The sequence below is a fragment of the Sinocyclocheilus anshuiensis genome, unplaced genomic scaffold (genome assembly GCF_001515605.1).
Source record: "Sinocyclocheilus anshuiensis isolate Anshui unplaced genomic scaffold, SAMN03320099.WGS_v1.1 scaffold250, whole genome shotgun sequence".
Lineage (NCBI taxonomy): Eukaryota > Metazoa > Chordata > Actinopteri > Cypriniformes > Cyprinidae > Sinocyclocheilus > Sinocyclocheilus anshuiensis.
This window is the reverse complement of record NW_015547652.1, coordinates 496679-515282: the sequence shown is the minus strand read 5'-3', so window position 1 is coordinate 515282 and position 18604 is coordinate 496679. Positions and strand designations below refer to the sequence as shown.

General features: G+C 34.1%; 1 protein-coding gene across 3 annotated transcripts in view; it reads left to right on the top strand.

Annotated features, from left to right (window-relative positions):
* Nucleotides 1-15352, top strand: part of LOC107702041 (striatin-like) — a 74949-nt gene extending 59597 nt beyond the window's left edge. For 2 of the 3 annotated variants that reach the window (XM_016504226.1, XM_016504224.1), the window contains 9 exons: nucleotides 2397-2533; nucleotides 3833-4008; nucleotides 4960-5007; nucleotides 5737-5858; nucleotides 6642-6809; nucleotides 9676-9822; nucleotides 10056-10157; nucleotides 11292-11378; nucleotides 13461-15352. In XM_016504226.1, the coding sequence (XP_016359712.1) occupies nucleotides 2397-2533; nucleotides 3833-4008; nucleotides 4960-5007; nucleotides 5737-5858; nucleotides 6642-6809; nucleotides 9676-9822; nucleotides 10056-10157; nucleotides 11292-11378; nucleotides 13461-13630 (1157 nt within the window). In that variant the 3' untranslated portion in view covers nucleotides 13631-15352. The remainder of the gene's footprint in view (nucleotides 1-2396; nucleotides 2534-3832; nucleotides 4009-4959; nucleotides 5008-5736; nucleotides 5859-6641; nucleotides 6810-9675; nucleotides 9823-10055; nucleotides 10158-11291; nucleotides 11379-13460) is intronic. The other variant, XM_016504225.1, reaches the window with a different exon arrangement.
* Nucleotides 15353-18604: the final 3252 nt, after the last annotated feature.

Below are 18604 nucleotides of genomic sequence, written 5' to 3'. Positions count from 1 at the left end.
AGTATCGATACAGCTGGCCCTGTATCGATATTGTGGCACGTGTGCAGCAGTGGACCACGCTTAATTTTACAACGTTTAAAATTGAGTAGTTTCTAAAAAATAATGAATAGAGCATATATAGGCTACAACAAGGTTTAATCTGGCCGCAGAGGAACACATCTGGGTTGCCTGATATAAAGAGACGTAATCGCCAAAACAGAGCTTCACACTTGCGCAATACGGAAATATCTGCTAAGTGTGTTACTTATCTTTGTCAACCTGGCAACCCTGTGTACGCGCTCTCTCTCCACTGTGGATAAACACGCTTGCTTTCTGAAAACACCGGTTTTAGTTTTAGCTTGCAGTTTAGCGATCTCCACTTCAATATCAACATCGAGTGTTCATTTATGAGAGAGAGAGAGAAAGAGAGAGGCTGTTTATGTATGAATTACCACCGTTTTGCCGTGTTTCTCTATTAACAGTGAAGCTGTGGCTTTAATTCCTTTAGAAACAATGTTACCAGCTCCTTGTTGAAAAAGATAATGTAGCTCTTGAGCGATTAAGCTATTTAGTTGATAAAACTGCGGGGCAGCGCTAAAGAGTTTGCTCCTGAATGTCTGAGTGCGGTCACAACGTGGTCTGTGTGTGTGACTGAACTTAACATCAAACCGCTTCTGTTCTGTTTCACATAAATGCTGGCACAGACGTGCATGTTCGGCTAGAGTCGCTTTGAACTCGTGCATCTTCGGAAGCGGAGCTGCGCAGAAAGTCCTGCCGCGCGCACCTAAGCGAACTTGCGGACGCGTCGAGTATAAATCAGCCTTGAGAGTGTGTGCGTTAGATACAGTGAAGACAGCACGTTAGTTTAGAACTCTTCTAATTTTTTTTTAAATCGTAGAGAGTGTGTTAATTTGTGCAATGATAACCTACCAGCAATGTAAGTGATTTTTTTATATATATTAGAATGAGTACATTACAATATAAATTTATTAGAACGAGTACATTATTATTTATGGGCTTAAAAAAAAGGATGCAAACAATCAGAATATTGTACCTGGTGGGGAGTGCACAATGTAAACATGAAACATATGCCATAACCTATATTGTACTGTGGTACAGTTATGGAGGCCCTTCATAATGCAGAGGTCAGCTGCCTGCTCTGCCAATAGTTAGAAATGGCCCTATAGTATGCAGTGTTTAATAAACAGGTGTTTTTCTAAATTCTGCTGAAGTGAAATTCAGTGCAGTCCTGTATCGTGATGCGTATCGTATCGTGACTTTGCTGGTGATACACAGCCCTAGTATTTTGGGTAACACTTTATTTTGATAGCCCACTTTAGTCGTTCTACTAACAGTAAGTAAATTTGCAACTATATGTCAACTAGCAGTCATTAGAGTATTAGTAGACTGTCTGCTTAATATCTTCTAAAACTCCACACATACAATATACTGACTATTAGAAACTTTGCAAGGAAAGCGAGAAAAAGGGAAAATTTCCAAGAGCCGGGTATTCGATGAGACGCGTGCATTTCGATTCTGCTTAACTTTTCCTGCATTTGCATTTTAATGTGATTTAAAACGATTTCAGTGCAGGAACAGAAAGAACTGTATAACACAGAACAGCGGTCTCGGTGTGGTTTGTGTCCGTTCTCGAACCGTTCTGTGCATTTCACTGCAGGAAAGATTGTTCCTAGCCGGAGCTGACTTCTTTCATATTTATCGACCAGTGTGCAGAAAACTCAGTATATCATCATAAACACAGCTGTTTTTTGTCTTAAGTGAACGTAAGACATTCAGATGAGACAGAAAAAGCACGAGTACAGTATTTTTAGATCTGCGTGTGTTCGGTGTTAAAGAGACAGCAGCCTAATAAACACTCTGCCTGTCATTAATGTTAATTAGAGAACAAAAGAAACATGACTGAATCTCTTTAATAACTTTAATTTATTAATCTATATTTTATAACAAGAAAACTATGCAGCGTTTTTAAACTTTTAATTAGTTTCTGTACCTGAAATTTGGTTCAGTTGTATTTATTTATGCTATTGCTAATTGATATGTTTGTTCCTGTTTTATTACTGACTGTTTACTTGTTTAACACTTTAATATTTGAAATTAATATTAGTCTTGTTGTTTTTGCTGTGGTATTTTTGTTAAAAGCATAGGCAAAAGTTCCTCTTGTAAGTGTTCTGTAGGCTGCTGATGCTCGTGTTATTCGGCTGCAACAGAATGCTTCGCAAAAAGACACAGAATAATTTTTTTTATATATTAGATTTTTTAACTTATTGGAATGGAAACTAGGAATCAATAAAATTCAAACAATACCCAACCGTCCATACTCATGGTCCAGTTCAGCCTCTGCAGATGCTGATGTGTTGTGTGTGTGTGTGTGTGTGTGTGTGTGTGTGTTTCTGCAGTCGAAGCCCTGACGTTCCCCCCGTCCTCGGGAAAGTCCTTCATCATGGGAACAGACGAGACGCTGGAGAGCGAGCTGGGTCTCGGAGAACTGGCCGGACTCACTGTGGCCAACGAGGCCGAGAATCTGTCCTACGACGTGAGTCCAGACACGATAAAAACATTCTCCATACTGGAAACTAAATGCACTTTAACTGAAATAAAATACAATATTTAACAAAAAATCTAAAGTTATTTAATTTCAGCTAGTTGCCAAAGCAACATTTCTCATTTTGTTTAAAGTTGAAGTACTAAAATAACTAAAACAAAAAAAATATATAGACATAATAATAAAAAAACAACTAAAAACGAATAAAAATTGTAAAAAAAATATACTAAAAATGTTACTAAAATTACAATGAAAACAGAATATAAAAATAAAATCTGTTTCAAAATATTAAGAAAAAGTAAAAGATACTATTATAGTTTTTATTAATATTATAATATGTATTGTATATTATATTATAATGTATGTAAATATCATGATGCATATTAGTTTTTATTTTTACAATTTACACTTTCATTTGAATTTTAAAGTTTAAATAAATACATAAATTTAGTTAAAGTTTAAATAAAAAAGTAAACTTATTTCAGCTTGTTGCAAAGGCAAGACTTCTTATTTTTGTTGAATTACTTAAATAACTAAAACTATATCATATAAAATACTTTAAAATATATTATATAAAATCTAATTATATTTTTTAAAAACTATCAACAAAATTACAAAAAATTACACTAAAATAAATTTTTTATATAACATTAAATAACATTATTTTTGATCTCATTATTGAGATACTATTATAGTTTTTATTAATATTTTGAATCAGTTTTTATTTTTATATTCTTCATTTTAGTTCTCTAGCTATTTTGTTTTTATTATATTTCTCATAAATATAAAACATTTGAAGTTAAACATTTAAAAAATGAAACATTTATTAAAATGGGTTCATGGGATGATTGTTACTTTGTTAAAAATGTAACACTTTTATCAGATTGATCGTGTTTATAATCATAATGAAAGCGGTTAGATGATACTTTATTTTATTTTAGTTCATGTTTATTTTATTTTCAAGTAAGTTTTGTGCTTTTAGCTTTAATTTTAGTTAACTATAATAACCGTGGCGCTCGGCCAAAACTATTTAAGCAAAACATTATTAATATTTTAATTAAGTGAATTGTTTGTTGCAGCTGTAGTATGCTGATTTATATATATATATATATATATATATATATATATATATTGTATTTGATACTATGTCAAAAATGGCATGTTTTTAAAGTTAATACACGAATAGTCTGATTGAATAATGAGTCAATGAATAGATATTAAAATGACAGCTGGTATTAATTTTAAGTGGAAATGTACTGTATTTGTGAATGTGTTTCCTGCTTTTCTCAGATCACTAATAATAAAGACGCCCTGCGGAAGACGTGGAACCCCAAGTTCACACTCAGAAACCACTTCGATTCGATCCGCGGTCTTGCGTTTCACCCCATCGAGCCGGTTCTGATCACCGCGTCTGAAGATCACACGCTCAAAATGTGGAACCTGCAGAAAACCACCCCGACCAAGAAGTGAGAGTCTCATTAAACTGTTAATTATATAGGGTTTTTATTAATATTTGAATTAATGTTTTCAGTTTAATGTTTTGTGCTTTTGTCAGTTTATTCGTTTTTTAAAAATAAATTAAAGTTAAACATTAGAGGGATAGTTCACCTTCAGTTGCTGGTCTCCATTGACTTCCATAGTATGGGGAAAAAAACACTATGCAAGTCAATGGGGACTAACTAAAGGTGAACTATCCCTTTAATATTTATATCAGTTTTTTATTAGTTAATTTATTTTTATTTCAGTATTCATTTAGTGTTTTATTAGTTTTTTAATTTTTTTTTTTAGGTTTTTTTTTTTTTTTTTTTTTATATTACCATTTAGGTTTAATATAACTATTTACTAGTGCTGTCAAACGATTAATCGCGATTAATCGCATATAAAATAAAAGCTTTTATTTACATAATATATGTGTGTGTACTGTGTATATTTATTATGTATATATAATTACACACATACAATACAGTATATATTTTGAAAATATTTCTATATTAAAAAATATCTATATTCATATTATTTATATTATAAATCAATATATTTAATAAATAAACATAACCTATTTTTCTGAAATATATACATGCGTGTGTATTTATATATACATAATAAATATACACAGCACACATACATATATTATGTAAACAAAAACTTTATTTTTGATGCGATTAATCGCGATTAATCGTTTGACAGCACTACTATTTACATTTAAATTGTTTTTTTTATTTCAGCTTTTTTCATTTTTTTTTTTTTATAGTACTATTTATACAATACTATTCATGTTTAATTAGTTTTTATTTCAGTTTCAGCATTAAGTTAGTAATTTTATTTCAGAAATGTTGTAATAGTTCTAGTTGTAGTTAAGGATAATAACCCTGTGCTTGGCTCGGGTCGGTCAGTGTAACCGGTTGTTGTTGTTTCAGGTGCGCCGCTCTGGATGTGGAGCCCATCTACACGTTCAGGGCTCACAGGTACGTGTGAATGCTCACACTTTCATATTTATCGACCAGTGTGCAGAAAACTACATCAGTATATCATCATAAACACAGCTGTTTTTTGTCTTAAGTGAAGGTAAACAGATGAGACAGAAAAAGCACGAGTACAGTATTTTTAGATCTGCGTGTGTTCGGTGTTAAAGAGACAGCAGCCTAATAAACACTCTGCCTGTCATTAATGTTAATTAGAGAACAAAAGCAACATGACTGAATCTCTTTAATAACTTTAATTTATTAATCTATATTTTATAACAAGAAAACTATGCAGTGTTTTTAAACTTTTAATTAGTTTCTGTACCTGAAATTTGGTTCAGTTGTATTTATTTATGCTATTGCTAATTGATATGTTTGTTCCTGTTTTATTACTGACTGTTTACTTGTCTTTAACACTTTAATATTTGAAATTAATATTAGTCTTGTTGTTTTTGCTGTGGTATTTTTGTTAAAAGCATAGGCAAAAGTTCCTCTTGTAAGTGTTCTGTAGGCTGCTGATGCTCGTGTTATTCAGCTGCAACAGAATGCTTCGCAAAAAGACACAGAATGAATGTTTGACTTCATTTTTTTAATTGTCCTGCTTGAGATTTTTTGTTTTTTTGGAATCAAAACTAGGAATCGATAAGAATCGGAATCGATAAAATTCAAACGATACCCAACCGTCCTAATGCGGTCTGTGTCTGATGTTGTTCTGGTCTGGTCTGGTGTCAGGGGTCCGGTTCTGTGTGTGGTGATGAGCTCCAGCGGTGATCAGTGTTTCAGCGGCGGTTTGGATGGGACCATTCAGTGCTGGAACACACCGAACCCCAACATCGATCCGTACGATTCATACGGTACGTCCCTGTTCCCCTGCAGACGTCAGTGTGTGTCTGTGAGTGAGTGTGTAACACATCTGTGACCCTGGACCACAAAACCAGTCATAAGGGTCTTTTTTTTTTTTTATTGAGGTGTATGCAACATCTGAAAGCTGAATAAATGAGCTTTCCATTGATGTATGGTTTGTTAGGATAGGACAATATTTGGCTGAGATACAACTATTTGAAAATCTGGAATCTGAGGGTGCAAAAAAATCTAAATATTGAGAAAATCATCTTTAAAGTTGTTCAAATTAAGTACTTAGCAATGAATATTACTAATCAAAAATTAAGTTTTGATATATTTACGGTAGGAAATTTACAAAATATCTTCATAGAACATGATCTTTACTTAATATCCTAATGATTTTTGGCATAAAGGAAAAATTGATAATTTTGACCCATACAGTGTATTGTTGGCTATTGCTACAAATATACCCCAGCGACTTAACACTGCTTTTGTGCTCCAGGCTCACATATAAAAGTGACTATTTCAAAACCATTCCAAACACTCCTGACATTGTAATTGTAAACAAGGCTTTGAACTCTGTATTTGTCATTGAGGTTGCTGTTGCAAATATGGAAACGAAGATGTTTTGTTTATCCTTGAGTGTTAAATGTTATAAATATAAGTACTTGTGAATGTATGCTTGCCATGTGTATCTGTCATCTTGCAAAATTACTTTCCAAGGTATTTGGATTCGGTTTTTGTTGCTTGTCTTGTGGGTCCAAATAAAATAATAAAATGTGTGTCTGTTGTAGAGCCGTCGGTGCTGCGGGGGGCGCTGTCGGGACACACAGATGCAGTCTGGGGTTTGGTCTACAGCTCAGCTCATCACAGACTGCTGTCGTGCTCCGCCGACGGGACGGTGAGGCTGTGGAGCGCAGCGGATACCACGCCCGCCATCGCTGTCTTCAACGAGAACAAAGGTACTAAACACACACCCCAAAACAACTATTATAAAACGGAGAGTTCCGGTGCTTGATTCTGATTGGCTGAGCCACGTTCGAAGCTGTTGTAAATTACTCTACAAAGTAACACACACCTTTGTTTACGTTTGTGTGTTGCTCGGCAACCACTTTGTAGCAACCACAACTGTTTCTGAGGAGCTACATTGTTTGGTGGAAGAATACTATTTTTATTAATATCATTACACTTTATTTGCTCTGTTTTATTTTGTGAAATCTTACTACGTATATGGAATAACCGTTTTATAAAAGCAATAAGCCCCGTGAAGCCGTGGTTTACAGTGAATTTATAACAGCTAAGGCTTCTTCTTTCAAATTAATGTACAAACAACAAATTTGTTTGCATCTTTTTTATCAGATTTTTTCACCCTTATATATAACCATTGACTATAGCCCTTCTACATTAAAGTATAAATGAGAGCTATCAATTTTAACATTTATTAGACTTAAAAAAATAACTTAATTTAACTTAAAACAATCTTCACATAAACCCATTATAATAAATGTCATATTTAGTTACCTGTGCCCTTCAGCGAGTTGGAAATATACAGAAATTGAATAAAGTTATCAAACACTAAATTCTAAATTAAATATAGATAAATCCTTAAAGCTACAACAGTTATTGATTTCCTCTTTTTTCTTTTGATATTTGATGAACAGAATCTCAGCAGCTGGTTATTAGGTTATTGGGCTGCTATTACTTTAAGAGCTGAACGTGATGCGGATCTGACACTGAATGCTCGTAGTTTCATTCACGCTTTAATGTGAGAAGAGCTTGTGCTACGAGCACAGTATAACAGCTGACAGGAAAACTGGTTTTTACTGACATATGCCTGACAACATCTCATCTGATCGCAGTTCACTGTTGTTCTGCTGAAGCTCCTCGTCACCTCGTTACCGTTTCCGCGCTCGTTTGGATCGAAGTTGGATCACGCGTCTGAAAAGTCTCCAGTTTGATGTGCTTGTAAAGACATGCTGCACGTCTAAATAAACGCAATTCTTGTCAAGAAAAAAAAGAGACAGAAGCAGCAGTTGTGAGTGGGGTGGCCAACACTAGCTCCGCTATTGCGTTAAATATCTTTAACGCGTTAAAATGAAAAGATTAATTGCCTGCATTAACGCACTAATTTTGACAGCACTAATTAAAAAGTAATGGAAATCTGTTGGAAGTTGTTCTTTACTTGGTCTTCAAAGGGTTTTAACAGTGTTTTAATAAAACCCTGTCATGCAATAAAAACACTTTAAGGACCAAAAAAGCTACACTTGGCAACCATCTGCAACACTGTGTTTTATAATTCTGGTTTTACAAATGAAAAGTCCTTTTGGATACATCACAAAACAAGAACAGTAAAAATAACAGATTTATTGGCACCACTGTGGATATGCTGTCAGGTTAATTTAATTATTATGGAAATAATCATCACCAATCATTTGAGCAAACTTTTGAGAAGAGGTAAAACAACAAATTACACGAGTAGATCCCTCTAGCCAGATTAAAAAGTATATACTTTTATGCAAAAGGAGATGTTATGTAGACTGTCTAAGCCGGTGTTTTCCATACAATGATAGTGGATGGTGATATATAAATTCAAGCTCTGTAAGAGTAGTCAGTATGAATTATTTGCTGTATTTTCTGTCTTCTAAGACAGAAGCAGCACCCAAGCTCCGCCCCTGCATTAAATATTTGTAAAAATTTTGAAAAATTAATCGCATGCGTTAACGCGCTAATTTTTTTATTTTTTATTTTTTTGTCTTAAAGAATTCATGAATGATTTACCACACATCAAAATATATTTTATTTCAAAATATATTTTATTTCATTTTATTAATGAATGTCTGTTTTTGTTTGTTTTATTAGTTTTTTACTGTCATTCATGACTTAGATGATACAAAATGTATTTTGTTTTTTTATTTAATTTTTATGAATAAATGATCCTTTTTGATCCTAAATTAATGATGATGGCTAGATGATATCAACACTAAAATGGACCCCAAAATGACAATCTTGAAAAATTAAAGTATAATTTACCACACATCAGTTCACAAAGAAAAAATCTTTTATTTAATAATATTTTTTTATTTTATTTTATTTTAGCATTAAAATAGACCCCAAAATAAAATAAAGAAATTTTTTCAAAAGTACAACTGCAAACAATTCACTTAATTATTTAAATATTTTATAATTAATTTAAACATTAATAATGTTTTACTTTTTTTTTTTTTGACAAACACCTACACTTACTTTGATAGTTATTAATATTTTATTAGCTACAAATATTTTACTATATATATATATATATATATTGTAATTCATCATAAAATAATATTTATTTTATGAATTAATTAATGATATTTTTTGTTGTTGTTTTTCTTACTGTCATTCATGATGAATTTCAGCATTGAAACAAACCCCAAATTAATAGTCTAATAATTTTTTACTTTTTTTTTTTTTGACAAACACCTACACTTTCTTTGATAGTTATTAATATTTTATTAGCTACAAATATTTTACTATATATATATATATATATATTGTAATTCATCATAAAATAATATTTATTTTATGAATTAATTAATGATATTTTTTGTTGTTGTTTTTCTTACTGTCATTCATGATGAATTTCAGCATTGAAACAAACCCCAAATTAATAGTCTTTAAAAAATAAAGAACAATTTACTGCACATCAGTTTTAAAAAAAAGTTTAGTTTAGTTTATGAATTGTGTTTTTTTTTTTTGTCTTTGATTGGTGATTATGTTAAGATAATCTCAGCAGTGAATTTTGTGCAAGCACAGACTCATGAATGAGTTGTTTTCTGTGCGGTTCAGAGCTGGGCGTCCCGTCGTCGGTGGATCTGGTGTGCAGTGATCCGGCTCACATGGTCACAGCCTTCACTAACGGCAGGATGGGCATCTTCAACATGGAGACCCGACAGCTGGTGCTGGAGCTCGAGTCGCAAGCCACCGGAATACCCGGTACTTCACAGCCACTTTCTGAGATTTTAGCCACAGGATTCGGTGAAAACAGAAACGTTTCTTGACTCTGGAAACTTGTCTTGTCACACAGTGTCATCATCCCTTTTAGTTTATTGATACTTGACATAAAAAACCTATCCAGAAAACTCAATAAATGGAATCATAATAGTCTAATCATCAATGAATGGTAAAGTCCCATGATGCTCTCTGACGTTGATGTGTTTGATGTTCAGATGCGCCGTGTCAGATTAATAAAGTCCTCAGTCACCCGACGCTGCCCATCACCATCACAGCACAGGAGGACCGACACATCCGATTCTACGACAACAACACAGGTGACCGATTCAACTCAGATTAACAGCTTTACTTTATTATTCTTATTATTTTGATTATTGATGTTGAGCCGAATGGATTCGAAAACGGTAAAACTCAACTGTTTAACTCTAGGGGAGTTGGAAAATGAGCCTATTTTCAAAAATAGTGGAGTGTTCCTTTAACATCATCTCTTTTAGTTTATTGGTGCTTGACGTAAAGAAGACCTTTCTAGAAATCTCAATTAATGGAATCATAATAGTTTAGTCATGAGTGAATGGAAAAGTCCCATGATGCTCTCTGACGTTGATGTGTTTGATGTTCAGATGCGCCGTGTCAGATTAATAAAGTCCTCAGTCACCCGACGCTGCCCATCACCATCACAGCACAGGAGGACCGACACATCCGATTCTACGACAACAACACAGGTGACCGATTCAACTCAGATTAACAGCTTTACTTTATTATTCTTATTATTTTGATTATTGATGTTGTTTTTGTTATGATTATGTTGATTATTATTAGTATTTTTATATATATGTAAATTTATATATATATATATACACACACACACAAACGCTACTGTTCAAAAGTTTGGATTTTGTTTTTGAAAGAAGTCTCCTCTGCTCACCAAATACAGTAAAAACAGTGAAATATTATTACTGTTTTAAATAAAAAAAAATGTATGTGAATCTATGTTAAAGGGGTCCTATTATGCTTTTTCACTTTTTCAACTTTAGTTAGTCTGTAATGTTGCTGTTTTTTCTTAACCATTTAGCAAACATTTTTAAATATCTTGAAAAAATACTTTAATGTCTTTAAAGCATTAACAGATTTTTTCTTTTTTTTTTTTTTTTTTTTTTTTTTTGAGTAAAGAAAAACCGGTTTCAGAACGGCAATAATACAGAGGAACGCATTAGCAGAAACGTTAAAATACCGATTCTGCTCTGAGTGAACGATTTAATTTTTTTTAAACCCTGCTTACAACATTTCTTTTTTTAGAAATCATATACATATATTATATATATATATATATATATATATATATATATTCTTATTCTTATTCTTGGAAAGCTATTGTTACTGTTATTTTGATTATTTTGATTTTTATGTTATTTTTTATGTATATATTCATATATGTTGCTGTTTCTTCTCAGGCAAGTTGATTCACTCTATGGTTGCTCATCTGGATGCTGTCACCAGTCTTGCGGTGGATCCCAACGGTCTCTATCTGATGTCTGGTAGTAAGTACTCGAGAACATGTCAAGTCATGCAAACACTTGTATTGGTGTTCTTTTATCAGGTAAAGGTCATAAACGGGTCAAAGAAAACTCCAAAGACATCAGTTTGGCCTGTTACTCTGATTTTGCTTTGCATATAAGACCTAGATTGTTCAGTTTATGATGCGTGCATGTATGTTCATGGTTTGACGTCACAACTTGATGGAAAACCTGGTGCTTTTCTTGCATTTTCTGTATTTTTATTATAATAAGTAGGGCTGTGTTCATTTATTGTGTTAATTTGATGTGATTAATTATGAAACAAAATCATGTGTTAAAATGATTAATGCATTTAACATAGCCACCCCATGTTTTTGAATCAGTCGAGTGAGTCAATGATTCAGTGACTCATTCATAAATGCAGTGACTTCCTTTGTTTCTGAACAAATCTAAGTTTTTGAATGAATCGAGTGAGTCAATGATTCAGTGACTCATTCACAAAGACAGTCACTGGCTTCGGTTCTGTATGAATCTATGTTTTTGAACAAATCGAGTCAGTGATTCAGTGACTCATTTATAACTGCAGTCACTTAGTTTCTGAACGAATCTACGTTTTTGAACGAATTGGGTTATTCAGTGATTCAATGACACAGACAGTCTCTGGCTTCGGTTCTGAATAAATCAGCCATTTTAACAAATTGAGTGAGTCAATGTTTCAGTGACTCATTCATAACTGCAGTCACTTGCTTAGTTTCTGAACGAATCTACGTTTTTGAATGGATTGGGTGAGGTGGTGATTCAATGACTCATACATAAAAGACACATAAAGTCACTGGCTTATGGATCAGCTTTTTGAACGAATTGAGTGAGTCAATGATTCAGTGACTCATTCATCAAGACGGTAACTTGCTTTGTTTCTGAATAAATCAGGCATTTGAATGAATCGAGCGAGTGAGTGATTCAGTGACTCATTCATAAATGCAGTCATTTCTGAATGAATCAGCCGTCTGAACAAATCAGTTGAATGAGTCGCTCAATGACTCACTCATTATCACAGTGACTTGACGCCACATACAAGCAGTTCATATTTCAATATTCATTAAAAAACCATTAATGCCCATTAGGGATGGCCGATATCTTATCGTTTGCGATATACCGGTAAAAATTTTCCCCCAGGATAAGAATTAGTCTTCCCGCAATAATAACGATAAAGCCTAGTTGTTGACATATTTCTGTGTGCGACAGTGCGGAGCGACTTGGCGGAAGGCGTACGTGAAATTGAGCAGGAGTTTATCGCTAAACGAAGAGCTCCTTCTACAATCTGGAACTGGTTTGTTTAGGGCTGTACAGTGCACAAAAAATCGGTCTGAGCCTTGAATAAATGTAGGTTTTGCATGTGTATGAGCCTGTTTACAAACCTGTTGTCCAACAAAGATATCATTTATTGACATGCTTTTTCTCCAAATTAACTTAATAACATAGTCAAGTGTTTGAAATAACTTCTTTTTGTGACCAGACGTGGTTTCATATTACAGAATGATAAGTGTTATATACAGTGATAAAGGCTATGTCAATTAGCATTGCATTATAAATATACTTTCCTTATAAAAAATACCCATGATTGCATGAAGAACACAGATAAACCATATATTTTGTGCAATCGTATGTTTATTGTCTTCAAGTTTCATCAGTTAAAATCTCCGATGTGCGTTTTATTCAGCGATAACTGGATGCCTTTGTCCATATTAGGGATTTCCTGGAGCATTGTCAGTGCTATTACTTCTGCGATGCATGTGGAGTTTCTGCGCAAGAGCGCCCTCTGGCTTCCAGTATGAATTAAACAGTCATTACATGACGTGTGTACTCAGTAATGCTCACAACACCCTATCTTGGGTAAAAATAGGAAAAAAAACACTTTTCTCTAAAGAAACAGGATTCCCTGAATTATCGTCATTGATGGCATTATTGCAATAAATTCCAGAAATGTCCTGATGTATATCCCTAATGCCCATTTATGTGTTGTTTAATCAAAATATTTCTTTCTAAAGCTACTTTTTCTTGTAATGTCTATTCAGTAATACTAAGCTGATGTTGATTGTGTCTCAGGTCACGACTGCTCGGTGCGTCTGTGGAACATGGAGAGCAAGACGTGCATCCAGGAGTTCACGGCTCACAGGAAGAAGTTCGACGAGTCCATCAACGACGTGGCGTTCCACCCCACCAAGTGCTACATCGGCAGCGCGGGAGCCGACGCCCTCGCCAAAGTCTTCGTATGACCTTCGACCTTTGACCAAAACTGCTTCCGCAAACTGATGCACGGTGAGGCCTGAACTCGCTCTGATGATCCGGGCAGGCCTGGGTGCTGGAGGGGAGGTCAACAAACACGGAGGAACCTCCAGACCTCCTCCGTTCAGCCTCACAGGAAGTTGGGTGCTTCCCACACTTCTGCAGTTTTAGTTCTCTCTGGTTTTCCCGTCTTGCGTTCGCTCCTTTTTAACGACGTGCCTTTTGCTACAAACAGTCTTGAGAAACGCGGATTCCCATAGAGGGAAAACGACCCCGTCGATGTTTTGAACTCACCAAATGCGTCAAATTATTCAGGTTTCTCACAAAATCTCGATGGGATACACGTGAAATTAAATGCATTGAATTAAAAGACTCACATTTAATGCTTCTCTTGTCTGGCAGACAATTAATTCAAATTGTACATAACATAACATAAAAATAACTTGCCGTACTAAATTTCAACACGTTTGTGTCCAAATATAAATCCACCATCGTCCGACTCATTTCGCCCCAAAATCAAGAAAATAAAGCCTGTTTTTTGCGTTGTGGCATTGTTTATAAAAAGTCAGAATGTTAAACTATTAGGTCTAGAAACAGGCTTCACCTTCTTTATAATTCTGTGATTTTGTGGTGAAATACGTCCTGGATGATGTTCTTGAGATTCAAGCGTCAACTCTAAACACTCCAAAGCCGTTCACCATCAGGACGTACGTCTCAATTCAGTGCTGCGTTAAATATTTAAGCTGTTATTTTACGCATAAACCTGCAGTTTCTCCTGAGGCTTTGCAGTCGATCCAGTAAAACTCGCCTGTTCTGTGAAATCATCTCAACATTGTGATGTACCAACAAACATGGAGGCAAAATTTTAGATTTAGAGCCGTTACTGAATATTCGTTGAACTTAGTCAAAGTGATAATGCGCAGAAGTCTTATAATAGTTTGAATGTGTTGCAGTTTTTGACAAGCTGTACTCAAAAGTACAATGATTTGGAAGTCTATATTTGTCTGAAATCTGTTGTAATGTTTATTTATTTTTTGCCTTTTTTTTTTTTTTTTACTTGTTTTGCCTGTAATGCCAAATGCATTAGGATTTCGCTTCAGGACGGGACGAGCGGCTACGTTACGTACATAAACACCTTCATCTGACGTCAGTATCGCTCACTCATCCTCACCTTCTCTACCTGCACAGGTGGTGGTTTGTGTATTAGATTTGAAATCTATTTTATATGTAATAGTTTGAAGCGGATACTAGTGTTTTTTATCATTGTGTGACTGGTGACCGAGGTTGCAAACAGATCGTAACCCGAGTTTCCTGCAGGTTGAAGTTTTTTATTTAAACTCTTCTGGTTTATTTGAATTTGTCTGTGATTACTTGAACTATCTGGGTGTGCGTGTGTGTTTTTAAATGCTAGGGTAGAGATTTTCTGCTTTTATCGGGAATCGTTTGCCTTTAACTGATGACATGAGCACTACAAGACGAGTGGAGTGTTTGTGCGTTTCCTTCAGGTCTGTGAAAAGTGACGCGAGTTTGCTTCTCTACCAAATGATGATAAAGGACTAGTTTAGACAAACATGAAATCCATCACTGTTTACTCACCTTCATGTCACTGCAAACCTATGGAAGCTTGTTTCTGACACAGGATAAAGACATGTCGGAAAAACTCGCAATTACTTGTTTTTCTCAGAAATTATGGGTTTTTATCTTACAATTGTTTTTGTTACAATTGCCACGATTAAAAAAAAGAGGTTATTGCGACTTTTTTCTCAAAATTCAGTTTACATCTCGCAATCTTTTTCGCCACAGAATAAACAAATTAAGTAAATGCAGATTTTTATCTCATAATTTGGATTTTTAGAATTGTAAGATCTAAAATCGTGAGATTAAGTCACAATTACCTTTTTTTTTATTCTGAGTCAAAAGTTACAAAAAATGAAATTGCAAGATGTAAAAAGTTTTTATCTTATCTTTTAAGATAAAAAGTCGCAATGGCCTTTTTAAAAATGTTTTTAAATTCTATGGGCAAAAAAAAAAATATTTAATTATGACCATCACAATACAAGGAAAATTTTGATTAATGAGTTTATTTCTTGCAATTTAGAGTTTATATCTTGTAATTCTGACTTTGACAAGTATATATCCGAATTGCATGATAATAAAAAGTCGCCATTACCTTTTTTTATTTATTCCATGGTGGAAATTTAAAAGAATTGCAAGATGTAAACTCAAAATTCTCAGAAAAAAAAAGCCAGAATTGCGAGATGTTAACTTAGAATTGCGAGGAAACTTGAGAATTTATATCCCGTTTATATATTATGAGTTTATATTAAACTCAGAATTGCAACTCACGATTCTGAGAAAAAAAGTCTGAATTGAGAGTTTACCTCTCGCAATTCTCATTTTTTTCTAAGAATTGTGAGTTTATATCGCAATTCTGAGGTTTTTCTCACAATTAAGACTCAGAATCCCAGAATTGCAAGTTTACATCTGAATTGTGAGAGAAAAAATGGAAATTACCTTTTTTATTTTTTTATCCAATTGCGAAAACGGCCTTCCATACAAACAAAACGATGAACGTCTGAGCTGCTCTTTTACATTTTAAGGTGTGAAAAACAGAAGCTGCCTCACATTTATCGACATGACGGTGATTAAATAGTTCTTTTTTTCATTTTTGCATTCTATTCCTTTAAAATCCGAGGCGCGTTGTTAAGCTCGTGCACAGAGCGCTGGTTTGGGACGTTGCTAGGGAACCGCGTGCGTGCGCGACCAAGTTTTCGTACTAGTAAATATATTTTCTGATTTCGTTCATTTTGGTGCGTATTAATTTTAGATATATAAGAAAGAATCTCAATATGTATAGTTTTAAAGTATTGAACAACAATCTATTTATGAACCAGAATACAGTGTATATTAACCTGCGAAGCTAACAGTGAAGATTAACTAGTCGTGCGGGAGAGTTTAGTTTGCGCCACCTGCTGGTCAGAGATGGAAACTGTACAGCTGACTCAGCTACTGAAGATGCTAAAGTGCTATTGATCAACGCGATTTGATTATTTGGTTACTGATCGATTGACGTGCTTACCGGAAACATCAAGAGTATTCAAAGGGAACGATGACGCGATTTGATTGGACGATCGGACGATGACGTCATGACGGGACTTTTAACCCTTTGGTTGTTGTATAGAGAGAGTTTGGAAAGATCCTGTTAATAAATGCTATACTCCTCTTGTACATATTTTATTATGGATATTACTGTTTATTCTTGATTTCTCGTTGTATTCTCTTTTTTTTTTTCCTCAGATGGACATTTATCAATATAATACAATAATAAAAGAATATGTTGTATTTCATATGCTTTTGGGTTTTGTGTGAGTTTTTTTCTGTTTACAGGTTCCTGCGCTGATGGAAAACTCTGGCATTTGGGTTAATGGTGAATAGGCATTTTCTTCATGCACTTAACTCTTAATGAATGCACTTAATTTGTGAGTGTAATATGTTTGTAAATTATATTTAATGATTTAAAATCAAAAATGTAAGCCGGGGACCTCTGGTTGAGTTAACACGGAATGACGCATTATTAAAATTAGCTGATTTTAATAGTGGGTCATTGAATGTCAAATCAACCAGAGGTCCCCTGCTCAAATTTTTTGATTTTGCTAATATTTTTTCTGAAGAAAAATAAACATGTATAGTGATGAAAGGCAAAATATTAAATGTCACAGATGTATATTTACTGAGTAATGCACTATTTTGAAGAAGGGGGTCAAAATGGCAATTTCCCCCTGAGATTCAGAGCCAAATTACAGGAGGATAAAATGACTGTAGAAAGATGGCAGCATCATAATGTTACTTTTACACAGAGATTGGTTGGTCTGTTAGTAAAATCTGTTGACTTTAGCAATCTGTGTTGCATTATGTGCCAATGGTGACCGTTCAAAAATGGGGAAAGAGCACTTTTCATGTTTTTTCTTCAAAGTTTGCAGGCCTGTAACTCAAGAAGTATTAAAGATATCTTAATATCCTTTTAGATTTAGCATCTTAACAAACTTCTCTTTTGGCATCTTAATTTGTAAGGCCCTGTATAGTTCAGGTTCAGAGATACTGGAATCTCAATATGGCTCCAGGAGTAAATTGTTACATTTTCAGTGGTCAAAAACCAAATGTTGGTTATAATTAAGAAATAATACTTCTTGAGTTACAGGCGTACAAACTTTGGAGAAAAAACATGAAAAGTGCTCTTTCCCCATTTTTGAATGGTCACTGATCACAGTACGTATTAATAGAAGCACTGCTTCGTGAAGCTTCGAATCTTTTGCGAATCGTTTGTTTAGGACCAGTGATTCGGAGCGCCAAAGTCACGTGATTTCAGTAAAGCTACCAGGCGTCGTTTCGAAATTTCAATCTCGGATCGGTTTTTTTAATTTGTAGATATTTTAATGAGACATTTGAGTATTTAAGATGAAGAGTAGCAATCAATTGTCTCTTATTGGCCTGTTTAGACAAGCTCTCTATAACACGAACAAAACCCCTGAAAACTAATGTACAGACACTTCATATTTGGTATTAGATGATCATTTAATTGCATCTAATATATAATACTTTCAATAAACATTTGCAATTGGTAAAAGGTGTTTTTATGCACGTCTTATGCAAGTTTTTGTTGCATTCACACCGTTTTGAGCAGCAGGGTTTCGAAATTTCAATCTCGGATCGGTTTTTTTAATTTGTAGATATTTTAATGAGACATTTGAGTATTTAAGATGAAGAGTAGCAATCAATTGTCTCTTATTGGCCTGTTTAGACAAGCTCTCTATAACACGAACAAAACCCCTGAAAACTAATGTACAGACACTTCATATTTGGTATTAGATGATCATTTAATTGCATCTAATATATAATACTTTAAATAAACATTTGCAATTGGTAAAAGGTGTTTTTATGCACGTCTTATGCAAGTTTTTGTTGCA